Genomic DNA, 16,888 nt, shown 5'->3' with positions numbered 1-16,888 from the left:
TCACTGCATCACTCTTCACCCCGTCTTCTCTGGTCTGTTCTGTTTGGTAATGTAATAATTTCATATATCTTGTGTTGCTTTCTAGATGCTGTGCTGACTTTTGAGCCAAACTGGTCAACTATATTTACCGGCGAGTCTGTTACCTTCATGTGTGATGCCATGACTGTAGAAAAAGATGCTGACTGGTTTTATGCAATCCACAGGAACGGTCATGCTTTTTTTTCATACAACAGAGACAAAAAGTTTCCATTTCAACCTCATTTTGAAAGCTACAGTGGTGAATACCAGTGCTTTGGTGATCAGAAGCGCTCACCAAACCGTAAAATAGAAAGTAATAAAGTCTCTCTTAGTATATCAGGTAAGTGATCAAAGTTTTATCACTGGGACCAAGTTCAATAAAAGCGCATATTGATTTATGAGCTATATTGTGATATAAACTCCTGTTTGGCATGGTGCTAATATACAACCCAAATGTGGGTTTTTTTGTTCTAATGTATAAACTAGTTTCAGATTCAGAAATATTAAACTTTTCTCGGCAGATGCTGAATCGGGCAGCTGGATAACGGTGCTTATTCTGTGCTTCTGCGTTAACATATAATCATGGAACTAATATAGGAACAAAAAGGATGGGCAGATTCAGCTGCTAACATCAAGGCAATTACATAATGATAATCCGATTTAACCAACAAGCCAATTTAAATATTAATCTGTTGTGAAAAATGAATGTAGCTAAATCATAGACTGTAAATAAAGATGGATGTTGTGCCCCCACTTGCCTCAGCTATGCTTAAGTGAGTTGAAAAGCTGGAGTGTGCACAGTATAGCTCCGGTGGGGGAATTCCTGCTAAAACACCCGTCTGACCAATCTTGAGCAGCTCCATTTAATGTGAGCGCATGGATTGGCTTTTACACCTGTCAGGCACGGTGGATTTGTCATAACTATTGTTCATATTAATGTGTTTATTTAACTGTGCAGATTCACTAAAAAAATGTTCAACCTTTGTTACACAGGCAGAAATGTGATCCTGGAAAGTCCTGCATCTACTTTGTTCGAAGGAGAATCAGTGACTCTGCGTTGTCGTCATCGTTTTCACAGAAATGATAGGACTGCTGTTTTCTACAAAGATGGATCACCTATTGAAAGGAACACAGACATCAGTCAGGGACATCAGTCAGCAGTGTTATCAAAAGACACAATTAAACTGATGTCAGATGCGGGCTCTTACATGTGTAAATATGAGAATGAGGAATCTGAAACAATAAAACTTAAAATGGAACGTAAGTAGCGCTCATACTAAATACTCAAAATTAAAGAATATTTTGCAATTAAGAGTTGCAGGCATGTAGCATTCTCAGATTGAGGGGTGATGATTTCTCTGCATTGTGTTAAAGAAGGCAAAAAGAGGTGTCCATGTTAGGTTAATTTAACAAACAGCTTAGTTAGAAGTATAGTATAGTATTAAGGGGCGGTGTATATTTCAGTATCTCACGATTAAATTTGATTTTGATTCTTAGGGTCACGATTTGATTCAGAATTGAGTCTTGATTCAAAATAATTTCAGATTCAAAAATGATTTCTGATTCAAAACTGGTTCCCGATTCAAAATATAGGAGTTGTAATTTCAGGATCTACTCCAGTCTGTTTTGCCAGTGGCATATTATGTTATGAACGCAAAGTGTGCATGAAATTATGGAGGTTTTATTATGTACAACCTTTTTTGCTGTGGAAAACCTTTCTCCAAAGTGTTGGGAATCAGAAAGTGAAAAAATGAACATTGTAATTACGATAGTTAAAAAAAAAAAAGAACAGACTTCACCGAAAAAAGTCCCATCATTTTTTTGCAGTTGTTTGTGTATCCTATTATCTGTGCCATTCTGCAAAGCAGCTCCTATCTGTGATGCTTCAGAGGGCCACATCACACTCCTGACACTTCAGAGAGGGGCCTGATTCTCCTGCTTGCTCTGCCTGCAGTGAACAGTTTACATCAAGTTTACATCCATATGAGGCCCTTCTGCTTCTTAGACTGTCCCCTGATTTACCCTTGTCTCATTATTATTATCATAGCAGAGTTTATTCTAATGCACGAGGCGATACCAATAACACAGAGCTGTAGATACAGTAGGATTAGGCCAGTCACAGTGCAGTTTGCTCCAGAATGACATGTGGCATATGGATACAAATCATTGGATTGTCTTCCGATTGGTGGACAAGACTGAAACAAACTCTGCAAGGCGCAGCCGACAGCTTTTACTGGTGAAAAAAATAAGGCGATCTGACAAACGGTCTCAAAAATATTAGGACTTTTCTAAATGATAAACATTTTAGAGGGTTAAGAATCGACTATATTTAGTAAGTATAGTCTAATCGATGTTTAGGATTTTTGAATCGATTCTGAATCGTTAAAAACGAGAATCGAGATTCTTATGTGAATCAAATTTTTTCCCTCACCCCTATATAATATAGTATTAAGTTTATAATACTTTAATAATACACGCTGATTTGAAAAGGTGATTAAATGTTTATTTTTGACAGTTAGTTGTAACACCATTAAGAAATCTGGATGAGAGTATATTTAAGTTTCATTATGTTTTAAACTGTACTAATATAACCACTTTCATTTCTTTTTTCTAAAATTAACAGCACGACCAAAGGCCAATCTGAGAAAAAACGTTTTAGCAGGTGGCAGAGTGGCCCTGATCTGCTCTCAGAGCACATCATCTTCATCTGGTTGGAAATACTTCTGGTACAGAGGAAACACCACATCTGAACCCCTCACCGCACAAGATGCTGTCTTTCTAACAAATAAAACAATCAGTGTCCCACAGGGAGGACTCTACTGGTGCAGAGGAGGAAGAGGAGAGCCAGTTTACTACACAGAGTACAGCGATTCAGTCGGTAATATGATATGGAACACAAAATACTGAAAAATGACATTGTCAGACTGAATTAATTTCTAATTTAATTTTTGTATTTCTGGACCCTTGACCATTAAAAGTCACTAACAGGGCTGTCGTTACTCTACGACCCAAATGGCCTGAGATATTCTACCTAGAGACGATCACTCTGACATGTGAAATTGAGGATGGAGGAGATGCTGAATGGGAGTATGAATGGACGACATTTAATTCATACATACCTGAACAAAAGGAATACACGACAAAGTCTTTGGCAAATGGAAAGTACAGTTGTAAAGGCAGACTGAAAGGACAGAAGGCTTCAACAGAGTGGAGTAATGTTTTCGAATTTAGAGCATCTGACAGTAAGTCACATGTCATAATCTTTGTTTTGGTGAATGTAAAAATGAATAAATAGATAAGTACATTTAAAAAAAAAAACAGTGCATCTTAAAATTTATATATCACATTTGCAGATTGATAGACAAAATATGTAGTGTACAAGCAGTGCATGTAACTCACAGGTAATACATAATCACTTGTCTTTATTCTCTGAAATCACTTCCCAACAGTTCCTCGACCTGTCCTCACTGTGTCTCCATCATGGCTGAGTCCTGGAGCCTCAGTAACTCTGAACTGCAGCGTTAAAGATCCAACTGCAGGATGGAGTTTCTTCTGGTATAAGGCTGTTCCCAGACTGTCAGACTCAGACAGGTTCTTCTTTGAACTGCTACCTGATAGCAGCAATGGGACTAAACAGGATTCCTACATCATCTATGGACAGACACACACAGGAGGATATGCGTGCAGAGCTGGAAGAGGAGATCCAGTATACTACACTCTTTACAGTGAACCAAAGTTTGTCTGGTGTGGAGGTAGGTTGTTGTGATCTTTTCCTCACACCAACATCAAGTCTTTGTTTTTCAAACTACTTTACTATTGTTTGCAGATTCTTTTACTGGACTGAACTTCAACATGAATAAATTTCATAACCTCCTTTTAATTCCGACATATAATTTTGTTTTGCACATTTATTCAAATCTTTGACTTTGGAAATCTAAGGTGTTGTGGTAACACACTACAAAAGAAATACGTTACAGTATTATTTTAATATTTAGCAGTAATGACTAATAGAACATGTTGCCAACAGTGTTTAGCGGAATATTATCACGTCTTTTCATGCATTGCCACTCAAAATAAACTGTTTGTTGATTTAATTTTGTATTCAACCACACCGCACCACTTCCACCAGTGCGCCGCCAGAAAAAACATCCCCCGGTAGTTCTTGTTTCTTGTCTAGTCATTATAGGCCATATAATAGAAGGGTGCTTGTGATCAGCACATTTGGGTGATGCACTACAGTGCATCATCATGGTCAATGCGTTGACATGTGCAGCCTCTGCAAACTGTGCTACTGCATCAGAAATCAGCTTGAAAGCAAAGGGGGGTAAGTATTGGGTTCCAGTTTGTTTTTTTGCTTCTCCTGATCAGCGCTTCTGGGTGATGTTCTCAAGTAACTATTAGCATTTTGGTACGGTGGCGAGGTGGTAAGCACTGTGGCCTCACAACAAGATGGTCCCAGCTTCAATTTCGGGTTGGGGCGAGGCTCAGACCTTGGATCGGGGGGCTTTCTGTGTAGAGTTTGCATATTCTTTCTGTGTCAGTGTGGGTGTTCTCTGAGGCGACTTTGGTGAAAGTAATACAAAAGTAGTGTATCGCATCACTCTACACAGAGGGTAATATTGTAATGTAAGGTATTACTTTTGAATGAAAGTAATTAGTAATCTGTAATAGAATTACATTTTGAAAATAATTTGCCCACTCTGGAAATCCTTAACTCAATCTTGTAGGGCCACTACACTGCATTACATAACTCGCTATAGTTTCTTTTTTGTAAGAGTTTTAAATTTCACTTAGGAGTTTAATAACTGCATTTCATAACATATTAATATTTCTTTATTTGTTTCAGTTAAAAATTCTAACTGAAGTGTTACCAATATTAAGGTCTGAAAAATATATAAAGATCTTCATGTTTTAATGCTTTGTTTTGTCTATGTGTGGTTTTTTTTTCAGATTGCCATTCAGAAGTGTCTCTCACAGTGAGCCCTGACAGAGTTCAACACTTTAGAGAAGTGCCGATTTCACTAAGCTGTGAGGGGAACTCTACTCAGTGGAGAGTGAGCAGATTTTCTGAGTCCGGCTATCTGACCGACTGTTCTTCGTGGGGGACAATGACTGGATCCACATGCAACATGAACCTTTACTGGCTTAGTGGAACCTACTGGTGTGAGTCTAAAACAGGACAGTTCAGCAATGCAGTCAACATCACCGTGCAGTGTGAGTTTTAACTAATTTAAAAATTGTTTGTGAATTATTCATTTTTTATATTATATATATATAGTTTTGAAATTTTTGGAGGTGAATAACATTAACCATATTTCTTTTAAAAATGAGTTAAACTTGATGACTATTAAACATACTCAAAGGCTTTAGTTCATTCAGGTGTCATTTCTGATAATAACCATGACACTGTAATTTATATTTTATTGTTCATCAACATTTTTATGACAATTATCAGCTAGTATTTATTTTATACTTGTTGTGACAGTTTCCTGGCTCTACCATTTTGTTAGCACACTGTCATGAAAATTCACATTGGAACAGTGTGAACACCATTTAGTAATGGCGGTCATAATTACTCAGTTTTATGTATTTTCTTCTATTTTTTTGATGTAGTGTGAATGGCTGACCAGTGACATGTTGCAGTGCATGGCGCAGTTGAGCCTCTGTGTTGAAATATAAAAGTTGAGAAAATGTAGTGCCAAAGGAAAGGGCTGTGTGACTGGTAAAATGGTGTAAATACTTTAAACATACTGTCAACCCCCAACTTAAGCAATGTCATACTGAACTTGTGGTGTGGCTTTTGTCAGTTTCTGCAAAAAGGGAGCATGCTGACAGCCATATACTGCATGTAATACACTGACTATAATTATCTCATACAGCTTCACCTCAAAAATCCCAAATGGTCGCTTTAATATAGCTGTAATTTTAAATGCAAAATTTTCCATCAAAAAGTGTTCAGTAAAAACATGCTTAGACTGTTTAATGAAGGCTGTTGCTCAGATAAGTTGGCATTTACTGTATGTAATTTCCAAAATGTCAACATTTTCTCTATAAAATCCCACATCCCCAATCACTCGCTGCTAAAATTCAAGGCCTTGTTTAAGGGTGCGCCTAAATGACAGTATAAGAGTACATCAGTGAGTGATGTTGAAACAGTTACTATAATCTGAAACTGTATGCAACTGTAAAAATAACTCAAACATGTAATTCTGATTGTTTTATATCAACTTCTTCAACCTGTGAGAGCTGATCTCTCCAACCAAAACTTCATATTCTTTTTTATCCTTTCCAGCTACTATCAATGCTGTTATCCTAGTGTTATATACTGTGATCTTTTTACAGATGGCGATATTATCCTGGTGAGCCCGGCCCATCCTGTGACTGAGGGAGATTCTGTCACTCTTTGCTGCAAGTTTAGGACGCAAGATGTTCTTTATGATGTGGATTTCTATAAAAATAACATACTCATTCAAAATGTTACTGGAGAGAAGCTGACCATCTCCCCAGTGTCAACGTCAGATGAAGGCTTGTATAAATGTACAGGAAAAAAATCAACACGAGATCGGCAGATTTGGATGTCAGAAGAGAGTTGGATGTCAGTAAAATGTGAGTATAATTAAAAGTTTCAGTTTTTTTGTGAGCTGTGTTACAGTTTGAGGTAGAAAAGTAAAAAAAAGTAAGTTTTAATTGAAGTAAGGCAAGCTTCAGTTCTGCTTCATTTTTGTTTTGCTAGAAATTTGTTCTATATATTTGGGTTTTCAGTGATGAAATAACAAAAATGACAATGACAAAAAATTGTGATGGTAAGTGAAACTTAGTGTCAGAGATTACTTTGTATTATATACATTTTGACCCCAAAAAACTTCATCAAATAGGTTAGGTTTAGAATTTTTCACTGCATGTGTTTATGTGTTAATCTAAATGCACATAATATGTGATCAGGGGTTAAAGAGTTTAACTGAGTGTGTATATAGGTTATTATATATTTATTGGATGAGTGTCATTGGTTCGTACTCTATTTTATTACTGAGGCTTGATGTGACCTTGTTTCCTTGTTTTTGTAAATCACTTAAGAAAATCTGTTTGAAAAGAGAATTGAATAAACTAACTCCAATAAAATATGATTAAATATAACATGAATTGATATTATCATTAATTAATGATATATCACCATATTTTTGCAGCGTCTGGGCTGAAACAAAGCTCTTTATTTTCCATACCGTTGATTGTTGGGGCGGTTTCTGGAGTTTTACTGTTTATTCTCCTGCTGCTGTTTCTGTATTGCTACAGAACATTAAAAGGTGAGGTCTTTTCTTTGTGATATTAGACTGATTCTGATGTGATTTCATGCGCAAAAAAAAAAATTGCAGTAAAAAAGCAAGGTAACAACAAATGTCTTCTTTGTTGTTGTTACAGGTTCATGCTTTACCAGGTTAGTACAGCTCTCATCTCTCATTCTGAATGTAACAGAAGCACATTACATGCTCATTATTAAATCTAATGTATTTACTTCATGTTATTGCCCACCAGGTCTCAGGGCACCAATCAGGGCCCTGCTACAGAACACATGATCAACCAGGACGAAACTCAACCCAAAGAATATGCTTCTCATCTTTATGGTCAGCCCTAACCCTGATTCATTTTTATCATTTTTCATTACCTCCAGGCCAAACAATTTCATTAATCGTCATCTGTTTTGGAAAATTATAAAATTCATATAATGGGAAAGAAAGTTTCAAGTTGACCTTGGCTTGATTTTCACTGCTCTGTAGGAGATGTTGCTCTTTATGAATCAATCAAAGGATCTGAAGAACCTGTATATGGTAAAGTATAAACTTCACTAATTTTACACAGAGCAGTTACAGATCAGATTTGCTAGAATAACATGATCAGATTATTTATTGACAGTTTCATTTCATTTAATATTTATTTGTATAGTAACAAGTATATAGCATAAAACTGATGCCACATACTACAGCATGTATAGCCTAAGCTAAACCAATACCCTAAGTTAAAAAAATTGTCTGTGTTTCAGATGAAACCAAGGATGCCACATATTCTACTGTAGAGCTTAAGACCATCGCTGAGAAGGGTGAGTACTTCTATTATGCAGTGAGAATTAAATGCAATAGTTGGGCCACTTTTGTATGCCAGCAGTATCATAAAAAAGTACAGTGAATTGTCTTTTCATGCATGTTTCTGATTCTTTTAACAGGGAGGGAAAAAGAGCCAGAAGAGAGTGCTGTTTACTCAGATGTAGATGCAGGTACAGTCAAGTGCATTAGATACATCTTGAGGTTTTATTGGGTGCTGCCACAATGTAATATTTTCATACTACCACCGGGAGTCACCATTGTCACCGATGGCCAAATCCCTCATGCACAGTCCAGAGGAGCGTTCATAGTTTCTCTAAATTATGCCATTTTAATATATGTCACTGCTGTGCATTAGATGGCAATGGGAGTCAACAAGGGGGATATCGGTCAACACCAATGTTCAGCAGATACATTGATGCATCCCTTCTAATTAGTTTATTTTGCCTATGAAACTATCATTTGCTTCTATAAATGTTGTATAAATACAATCTGAAATGTGGCTTCTTTTTTTCAGATGACAATCTGATGTATGCCCAGGTACTCTCCCAAGCTAAACCCAAGAAAGACAAAGGTAAGTAAAACACCTGCAGGTGTTACTGTCCGACAGGACACAGTGTCATCCAAGACAAAAATGTTTCAGTACTGTAAAATGATTTTTTTTAACAGTTTTCTTAATCTTATTTTATTTATTTGCTTTTTACATTTTTACCCCCTTTGAAATATTTTTCCACCAAGTACCCCTGACTAGTGCTCAACATTTTTTGTAGAAAAATACAGTGAACAAATGTAAATGTAATAGCATTTGTTGTGACAGTTGTCATTTTATGGCAATTAATGGTTACATTGAAAGGAGGATGCAATGGAAAATATATGTAAAATATGGTTCAGTGAATACAAAATGCGATGTATCAATATTATATTTACTTCTTTTTTTTAAAAAAATTAATCCAATTGGCAAGCAAATCAACTTTTATTTGTGTAGAAAATTTTAAAACAACTGGGCATTTCAAATGCTTTATAGGGTTATAAAACATGATAAAGGACACAGATTTTATTTTTTAAAATTATTTTTCGATCTCACATACCCCATGCAGTACTCTGAAGTAACCCTAGGAGTACATCTACCCCCATTTGAGAAACACTGACATATCCCAACTAAAACTGCATCCCATAACATGTTTTCTTTTATGTTTTGTTGTGCATGCTTAATTAATAGTGCATGATATCTAAATACATTATAGAAGATAACAGTACACGTATAACATTATCATTGTTAACTGGGGCATCACTAACATAAAAAAATCTCTCCATTTATAGGAAAAACAAGTCCTGAAGCATCGGATGAAACTGTTTATTCTGAGGTCAAACCAGGAAGAGCTCTTGGTAATAACACAGCAATAATATAATTCACATATTCCGATTTGTATATTTTATAGATAATTACTAGGGAGTAAAATGTCATAAAACACCCTTAATTCTTACATAACCCTAAATATCTTTCACCATTTTGTTTTCTTTTAGATTAATAAAGAGAGCTCTATCAACTAAACCAGCTGAATGAATGACAAGAAAAACTAAATCTTTCAAACAGTATTTTCAGGTTTTCTGTCATCATCTCTGCTATCCAAATATTTGACAGTATTTTGTATGGTTTAACTTATAGCAGATAATTTAACTTGTACAGTTAATCTAATAGCAGATAATTTAAATTGCGCAGTTAATCCTACTAAAGATCACATAAAAGAAATACATTGAATGGTTGTAATTTTCTGTATTTTTAAAAGTATTGTTGATTGTTGATGTTATGTATCAGTGGACTTTTGTTCCAGTAGTACGCTGTCAGCAGTGTTTTTAATTGCTTTTACATGATTTCCTTTGCGTAAGCAGTTCAGTTTCTTTCATACTTTCCCCTTATATCTAAGTGACCCAGTAAAGTCATGCTTTTGGTAGGCTGGACAGTGTTGCCATACCTGTAACATTATACAATTTTTCACCTTTTACTCGGAGATTCTTTTACCTGCGTGTGTACTGTTTCCAGACAAATTACGTATATATATCTATATCTATATCTATATATTAGCTTTAAAAAAAAAATTTAAAAGCAATACAAGTGATAAATATTATATGAAAACAAATTTATTTGTATATATACATGTTTGTATGTTTCACCAAGAATAAATTAAAACCACATGATTTATTTCTTTCAAATGACAATGACAATTGGTGCACACAGTGGTAACATAAAAGTTGCAAATAGTGTTTGGACAAGGATTTAGATATTCATGTCATCCATTTAATTTTTTTTTTGTCGATTCAGATGTCTTCATTGTTCTGGAAGAAAACCAAAAGAAAAAGAGAAAGATTTAGGATTATTGAAGAATAATCAGGTTTTTTCTAGCATTTTCATTACATGTAATAATTATTATTACAGACTATTTTTGAATACAACTGTTTATTTTAGTGCCGAATAATTTACATGAGATAAAATTTGGGCCATCTTTTGGCAGCACAGCACTCAACAGAAAGCTTTTGTACTGTACCTGTAGCTGATCTTGTCGTCATATTTATGTATTCATTCTCCTCTGGCTCATTATTCCTCCCTGTTAAAAGAATAAAATAATGCATAAAAATACAGGTAACTATACTTAAGTTAGATACTGCAGGCCTACAAAAGCATATCAAATATTGCATGAAATTCTCACAATGTAAGCACGTATTCCTCTTAGCAATCAATGTTTTAATGCTCTGTCAATAACTGTGTCACTTATCACTTAATTATCTTATTCTATTATCTCTAGCTGCTTCATGTCAAACAAAGAGTACACTGTACCATGTTCAGCTTCCTCAGAGCCTCTGATTGTGTCATAAAGACAGACATTACCTACAGAGCAGTAAAAATAAAGCCAAGGAGAAAAAACGAAAACATGAATTTCATAATCTTCAAAAACTTATAACCAAAACTAGAACTGTTAGTTTTAGATTAAATAATAAATTGTGAAATTAATCAGGACTGAGGCTGACCATGAAGAAGAGTAACATATTGTCTGCCTTCAGTTTCAGCCTGGTCTGTAGCAGGGACCTGATTGGCGCTCTGACTCCTGGTTGGCATAAAACATGAAGTTAAATACAATAAATTTAAAAGCAATATGCAAATTGCTGCTGTTATGTACAGAATGAAACAAGAGGGAGTTGTACGAACCCCTTGAAGCATGAACCTGTTAAAAAAAAAAACAAGGACATTTGCTGCTACATTGTTTTGTATTGCAGATTGTTTCATTGCGACGACAGTACATTTAATTCCATTGAAATCAGTCTGATATCGGAAAGAAAAGATTTCACCTTTTGACTCTCTGTGGCGATACTGGAACAGCAGCAGGAGAATGAACAGTAAAACTCCACAAAGCAGCCCAACAATCATGAGGATGGAAAATAGAGAATTTTGTTTAGGCTCAGAAGCTGCAAAAAATGTAATAATACATCATCAATTAATTATAATAATATTAATTTATACTATATTTAATCATCACCATCCGTACTGCAATTGAGGGTCAGCATCAGCAGACCCTGGCATACCTCGGTGAAGTATACTTTTCTTTTGCAAACTGTAACACACCTTACAAAAAGCAATCTTTTTTTTTTTTTTTAAATCGTACTCACATTTTACTGACATCCAACTGTCTTGCGACGTCCAGGTGCGCCAGACTTGTGAATCTTTTCCTGTACATGTATAAAAGCCTTCATCTGATTTTGACACTGGAGAGATAGTCATCTCCCCTCTGGTGTCTGCTTGGATGAGTTTGTCATTTTTATAGAATTCCACGTCAGAAAAAACATTTTCTTTCCTAAACTTGCAGCCAAGCGTGACAAAATCTCCCTCAGTCACCGGATGGGAGGGGCTCACCAGGATAATATCACCACCTGTAAAAAGATCACAAAATATAACATTTTTTTTCATATTCTTTCTTATTTTACAGCTCCATAAAGTCGCTGAGCAAAAACCTGCCACTTGGCTTGTGTATGTATGACTGAAACAAAAATATAATGGCACTTGTTTAAATTTCACTTATTGATGTAACAACTATATACACAATTCAGTACTACTGATAAAGGTTTGCATTTCATCTTATAAACAGACACCACCTCGGGTGATTCTACAGGACACAAATGAGTTTGGTTAAAGTTAGCCAACTACAAATAAAACAACATAATAGAAAGTTGAAATTAGTCAGACACAAAAATAGGATTAAAACTCACTATATTCAGTAATGTTGACTGCATTGCTGAAGTGTCCTGTTTCAGACTCACACCAGTAGACTCCATCAATGTTATTTGACCCATTGATGAAGCATGTGTTTCTACCCACTATGCCCCAAGAAAAACAGTGTGTCAGGTAGCCAGATTTAGAAAACTTCCTCACTCTCCACTCAGTAGAATTTGCATCACAAATCAGCGTCAGCGACTCTCCAGTGAAGTGCTGCACTCTGTCAGGACTCACTTTCAGAGACGCTGCTGAATGAAAATCTGAAAAACAATTCAGAATAAGCAAACAAAGCATTAAAAATAGCCTTAGACAGACCACAATGTAAACAATCCTTTATTTTTACACTTTAAAAAAAACCTTTTTGATTTAACTTAAAAAAGTGAAGTGTCCCGGCTGCCTTACATTTTGAAGTTGACTGAATAAGATAAGATAAGTTGAATCATCACAGAGTTACCTCGACTTGTCTTCTCAAATTCAGTCAACGTAAAATTTTAAGGTAGCCCGGACACTAGCTTTCATAAGTTAAATCAGTTAGACCCTTTTTAGCATGTGGTGTTTCAGTCTTTTTTAATTGTTGGTTTGTAGACCCCAAGGATCACAGAGTATATAATAAAATGAAAATACATGTCAATATATAACAGTATGTAGTATATAATAAAATAAAATGCATATCAGTACAAATAATGTCCTGTGTTTAAAGGTTTAGGGTGAAGAGAAAAGGAAATGAAAAAAGATTACAATACTTTCAAAAACTGAATTACAAAAATTATCAGGGTTAGTTTTCTGGAATTTATAAAAAATTTATTTTAGGTCTTTGTCATGTCATGTTGTGGGACTTTTCTTTCCCAGTTGCTCATTGACTTTATTGACTCATTTGACTTGATGTTGGTGTGAAGGAAAATGTTACCACAATAAGTACATTTCTTCTTTTGTGTGAGAATATAAAAGGTCAAAACAAACCTACCTCCAGACCAGACAAACTTGGGTTGACTGTAAAGAGTGTAAAACACTGGGTCTCCTCTTCCAGCTCTGCACACATATCCTGCTGTGTGTGTTTGTCCATGGATGATATAGGAACCCTGTTTAGTCCCTTTGGCGCTACCAGGTAGCAGCTCAAAGCGGTAGTAGGACTTGTCTGACTGTTTGGGAACAGCCTTATACCAAAAGAACCGCCATCCTTCAGTCTGATCTTTAACACTGCAGTTCAGAGTTACCGAGTCTCCAGGACTCAGCCATGATGGAGACACAGTGAGGACAGGCTGAGGTTTATCTGTGATGAAGACATGTTACGTTTTATTTTGACGACTTTTATTCTCTTAGTCTTTCTCCAAATTTATTCAGAATATTTCATTTACTTCAGAAAAAGTGAGAAAGATTACTGATAAACCCCTTGAGATGAACCATCTTGTTTCCCAGACAAACAAATATGAATAACAAGAAGCAAAACAAAGACTTTTAAGGAAAGGAAAAGACAAAAGAAAAATTAACAATCAACATATGACTTACTGTAACTCTCAATGAGGAGATTTGTCTTGATTGCATTTATAAAAAGACAGAAAAAAAGTGTATTTACCCTGAGCATGTCCGAGGTAGAGGAGTGTATTCAGCACTAAAATAAAATGTAAAATTAGACCAGAAATGATCAAAATAGCAGGAACTATCAAATGCTGTATATCATCTATCACCTCAGGTATTTAACTTTTTTTTTTTAATCTAAGGCAAATATGATTTATACAGAAAAAAATCACCAATGTACTCACAAAGAAGCCCCGGCACACCAAGCAAAGTGTATCCCATCTTCACATACAGCACTGAGACACATGGGAGAAATCCCTCTACTTGTATAAAGCTTGACATTGCAACAATCAGATCGGAAGTGTTATCTAACTTCCTCTTCTGAAAAGTTAGAGAGTTAGAGTTTAGCTTGCGGTATGACTACTGTATATTTTTAGGCACAAACCCGAAGAAATTAATCTCTTGCATTTAATGAGATTGATTAAAGTGTGGGTAAAGCCAATATAATGTGTAATGAATTCGTTACATCACAGAGAAATGATTTTATAACCTGCTGTCTATTTGAATTATTAAAAATGTCACCAAATATGTAAAATTAGTTTTAAATTCAGACAAAATTGAGCATTGTTTGTTGTACTGAGATGCTTGGGGCGTGTCCCCTGAACCAGCTGAAACAACTACTAACATTAGAGCTATTAGCATTGTATTATATATTAGTGTTGTTCTGTCCAATACAAAGAAATGTTGTAGAAAAAAGTGAAAGTTGACAGAAATATAAAAATTCAAATTAAGTACAGATACCCCCCCTCACAAAAAAACAAAACAACTTGATTACTGTTTGAAAGTGTTATCACCTTGTTATGTAAATTTCTCTTACTTGAGGTGGAGCAGTAGATGAATATAGTTATGTTGCATTTCATTTAATTCAGCTACAAGTCCTTGACAAATGTAACATTTTCATTTTAACATTTAAACATGATGATCCAGTGGAGAGCTCCGACTATTATAATCTGAATCCAAATTCAACCACAGGTACAAACATTCATGTATAACCCCATATATAAAAAAAAAAAAATTAAAAGTGCTTGATACGAATAATAAATAATGATAATATATTATTTTTGCAATATAATTTTTATATATACATATATATATATTTAATTAATATATTATAGATATGCAGTCAGTTTTATCAGTTTCTACCACCTCCAAATGTTCTGAGGTACACAGCGTTCTGTCAAAAGGTATCAGCTTTTATAATTTGGCTTTCACAACAACACATCCTCTGTTTAAAGGAACTGCTAGGTTTAGTTGTGCCCACTTATGTTAAGCAACGGTGTCATGACTTGTTGCTTTTCTGACTGTATCAGTGAATGAATGGAATTAACTACGCACCAGAGCAATCTAACGCAGTAGTCTGGCTTACGGGTGATCAGCACTTAATTTTCCCTTTTTGCATAGTGTTGCTACTGTAAAATATGAGCTTTTCCAATTTCAAATGATTTAAAACAATTTTAACTTAAGATAAATGTGCATGCAGAAGTGTAACTAGGAACAGCCTTGATGGTATTATATGATCAATGTTGATTTATAAATTACATTGTATGCTTTACACATGTAAAATGTCAAATGGAATATTTACTTCTTCATTTCCATGTTATGTATATACAGTCATTTATACAGAATTATGACTGTCCATTCAGCTGCTGGCTTATTTCTATGTTTCTTGATAATTCATGACCTCATCATTTCTTTTTGGAACTGCTAAAGTTGAGGAAGTATCGTCAGAGTTTCACATGCTCTCCCTAAACTTTGATGAAGTAAGTGTTGCATTATATTTAACTTTATTAAACGTAGTCGTCAAGCAACAATTGGCATGAAAATTAGTTTTGACTATGAAATGTGCAAATATGTTTTAAATCTTGAATTCACCTGGTCGGAGCTTCAGTTAGTTGAAGCTTTCCAAAAGCTGCTGAATAAATCTTTTACAGTGTTTTTACATCAAGTCATAGTCTTTTAAGCCAATTCAAATGATATGTTGCTGCACAAAAAATTGAAAACTGTTTTGTCACCATGTTTATGATTTTGAAATTCATTTCGGTTATCCTCTTCCTCTTTTTTTTTAAAAAAACTGACACCAACAGAGATGGTAGCGTTTAAAACCACAATAGTGACATCTGTTTGTATTCCTCCGTTGCAGTTATAGGTGTGAACAGAGGTGTTATAATTTTTGTTTGTCTGTCCTTTGTGAAAAGTGATCAGAATTTGGTGGTCAAAGGTCAAGGTCACTGTGTCCTTGCATCTGTCTCATTCTTGTGAAGGCGGTATCTAAAGATGTCTTGAGGGAAATTGCCTAAAATTCTTCACAAACGTCACTAAAAATTAACTAGTGCTTAAAGGTCCAAGTTCAAGGTGACTGTTTTTTAACAAAGAATATTTTCACCTCTTTTTCAGAAATTCATATGCTTGTGTCCCTTCAAAAATGTTCCTGGAAGAAACTGTAAATTTGCTCCCGTTATCTCCATTTCCATCTATATTAAATGGAAATAATTTGACACATGAAGGGGTGATATTGGATTTGAAGTAAAGTGAAAATGTACATTCTGGCTCCTTTTTTTGGTTCTGAAAAATAAAAAAAACACAAAAAAATTAAAATAAGTAAATAAATAAAAATTAAAATAAATAAATAAGTAAAAAATTAAAATAAATAAATAAATAAAACAGAAAGAAAATGATATTATAGTATATTTAGTCTTTTTTATAAGCTATGTAATAAAGGAAAGTGAATGTGTTTTCTTTGTCAAATGTAGGCAGGTGTTCCTTCTGTCGTGAGTATCTTAATTTCAGTGTGAAATGCCAAAGACGTACATTAGAAGTTGCTTTTTAAAAATGTTTTATCAGTAATTTACTTATCAAGCAGGTCAAAATAAGTACAAACACAATGTATGACCCCAGATATTAATATACTGCTTCATTGTGTAGAAGGAGATTTTTTTCT

General features: G+C 34.8%; 3 protein-coding genes across 6 annotated transcripts in view; 2 read left to right on the top strand and 1 right to left on the bottom strand.

Moving 5' to 3' along the window:
- Window positions 1–16,888, top strand: part of LOC121962449 (uncharacterized) — a 40,054-nt gene that overhangs the window by 7,440 nt on the left and 15,726 nt on the right. The window lies entirely within an intron of this gene.
- Window positions 975–10,328, top strand: LOC148185686 (Fc receptor-like protein 5). Of its 2 annotated transcripts, XM_088074000.1 has the most exons (15): window positions 975–1,278; window positions 2,642–2,896; window positions 2,997–3,260; window positions 3,468–3,770; window positions 4,969–5,232; window positions 6,361–6,624; window positions 7,203–7,319; window positions 7,435–7,450; window positions 7,549–7,637; window positions 7,791–7,841; window positions 8,054–8,110; window positions 8,234–8,284; window positions 8,629–8,685; window positions 9,432–9,497; window positions 9,636–10,328. In XM_088074000.1, the coding sequence occupies exons 1-15, from the start codon at window positions 990–992 to the stop codon at window positions 9,638–9,640; spliced, it is 2,148 nt and encodes a 715-aa protein (XP_087930126.1). In that variant the 5' UTR covers window positions 975–989; the 3' UTR covers window positions 9,641–10,328. The 2 variants fall into 2 exon arrangements, with proteins under 2 accessions (XP_087930126.1, XP_087930125.1); XM_088073999.1 differs by having other exon boundaries at window positions 9,432–10,328.
- Window positions 10,233–14,173, bottom strand: LOC121961909 (high affinity immunoglobulin gamma Fc receptor I-like). 3 transcript variants are annotated; one of them, XM_042512011.2, is made up of 11 exons: window positions 14,136–14,173; window positions 13,949–13,984; window positions 13,340–13,645; window positions 12,369–12,635; window positions 11,772–12,032; window positions 11,454–11,570; window positions 11,314–11,329; window positions 11,136–11,212; window positions 10,945–10,995; window positions 10,655–10,714; window positions 10,233–10,445 (listed from the first exon to the last, which is right to left on the bottom strand). In XM_042512011.2, exons 1-11 carry the CDS (start codon window positions 14,170–14,172, stop codon window positions 10,438–10,440), a joined length of 1,236 nt encoding a protein of 411 aa, XP_042367945.2. In that variant the 5' UTR covers window position 14,173; the 3' UTR covers window positions 10,233–10,437. The 3 variants fall into 3 exon arrangements, with proteins under 3 accessions (XP_042367945.2, XP_087930128.1, XP_087930127.1); XM_088074002.1 differs by having other exon boundaries at window positions 11,136–11,329; window positions 11,454–11,475; XM_088074001.1 differs by having other exon boundaries at window positions 11,136–11,570.

The sequence above is a fragment of the Plectropomus leopardus genome, chromosome 23 (assembly GCF_026936395.1).
Source record: "Plectropomus leopardus strain MGB_pleo_1.0 chromosome 23, ASM2693639v1, whole genome shotgun sequence".
In the NCBI taxonomy this organism is placed as follows: Eukaryota; Metazoa; Chordata; class Actinopteri; order Perciformes; family Serranidae; genus Plectropomus; species Plectropomus leopardus.
The sequence above is the reverse complement of the archived record's forward strand: the minus strand, read 5'-3'. Positions and strand labels throughout refer to the sequence as shown.

Excerpts from the sequence above, each read along its gene's own strand:
- LOC148185686 (XM_088073999.1), top strand. The coding sequence starts at position 990 with ATGTTCAACCTTTGTTACACAGGCAGAAATGTGATCCTGGAAAGTCCT. Across the intron at positions 5,233-6,360 it reads AGTCAACATCACCGTGCAGT|ATGGCGATATTATCCTGGTG; the intron begins GTGAGTTTTAAC and ends ATCTTTTTACAG. Across the intron at positions 8,686-9,431 it reads TAAACCCAAGAAAGACAAAG|GAAAAACAAGTCCTGAAGCA; the intron begins GTAAGTAAAACA and ends CTCCATTTATAG.
- LOC121961909 (XM_088074001.1), bottom strand. The coding sequence starts at position 14,172 with ATGGGATACACTTTGCTTGGTGTGCCGGGGCTTCTTT. Across the intron at positions 12,636-13,339 it reads CAAGTTTGTCTGGTCTGGAG|ATTTTCATTCAGCAGCGTCT; the intron begins GTAGGTTTGTTT and ends ATTGTTTTTCAG. Across the intron at positions 10,715-10,944 it reads CTCTGAGGAAGCTGAACATG|GGAGGAATAATGAGCCAGAG; the intron begins GTACAGTGTACT and ends TTCTTTTAACAG.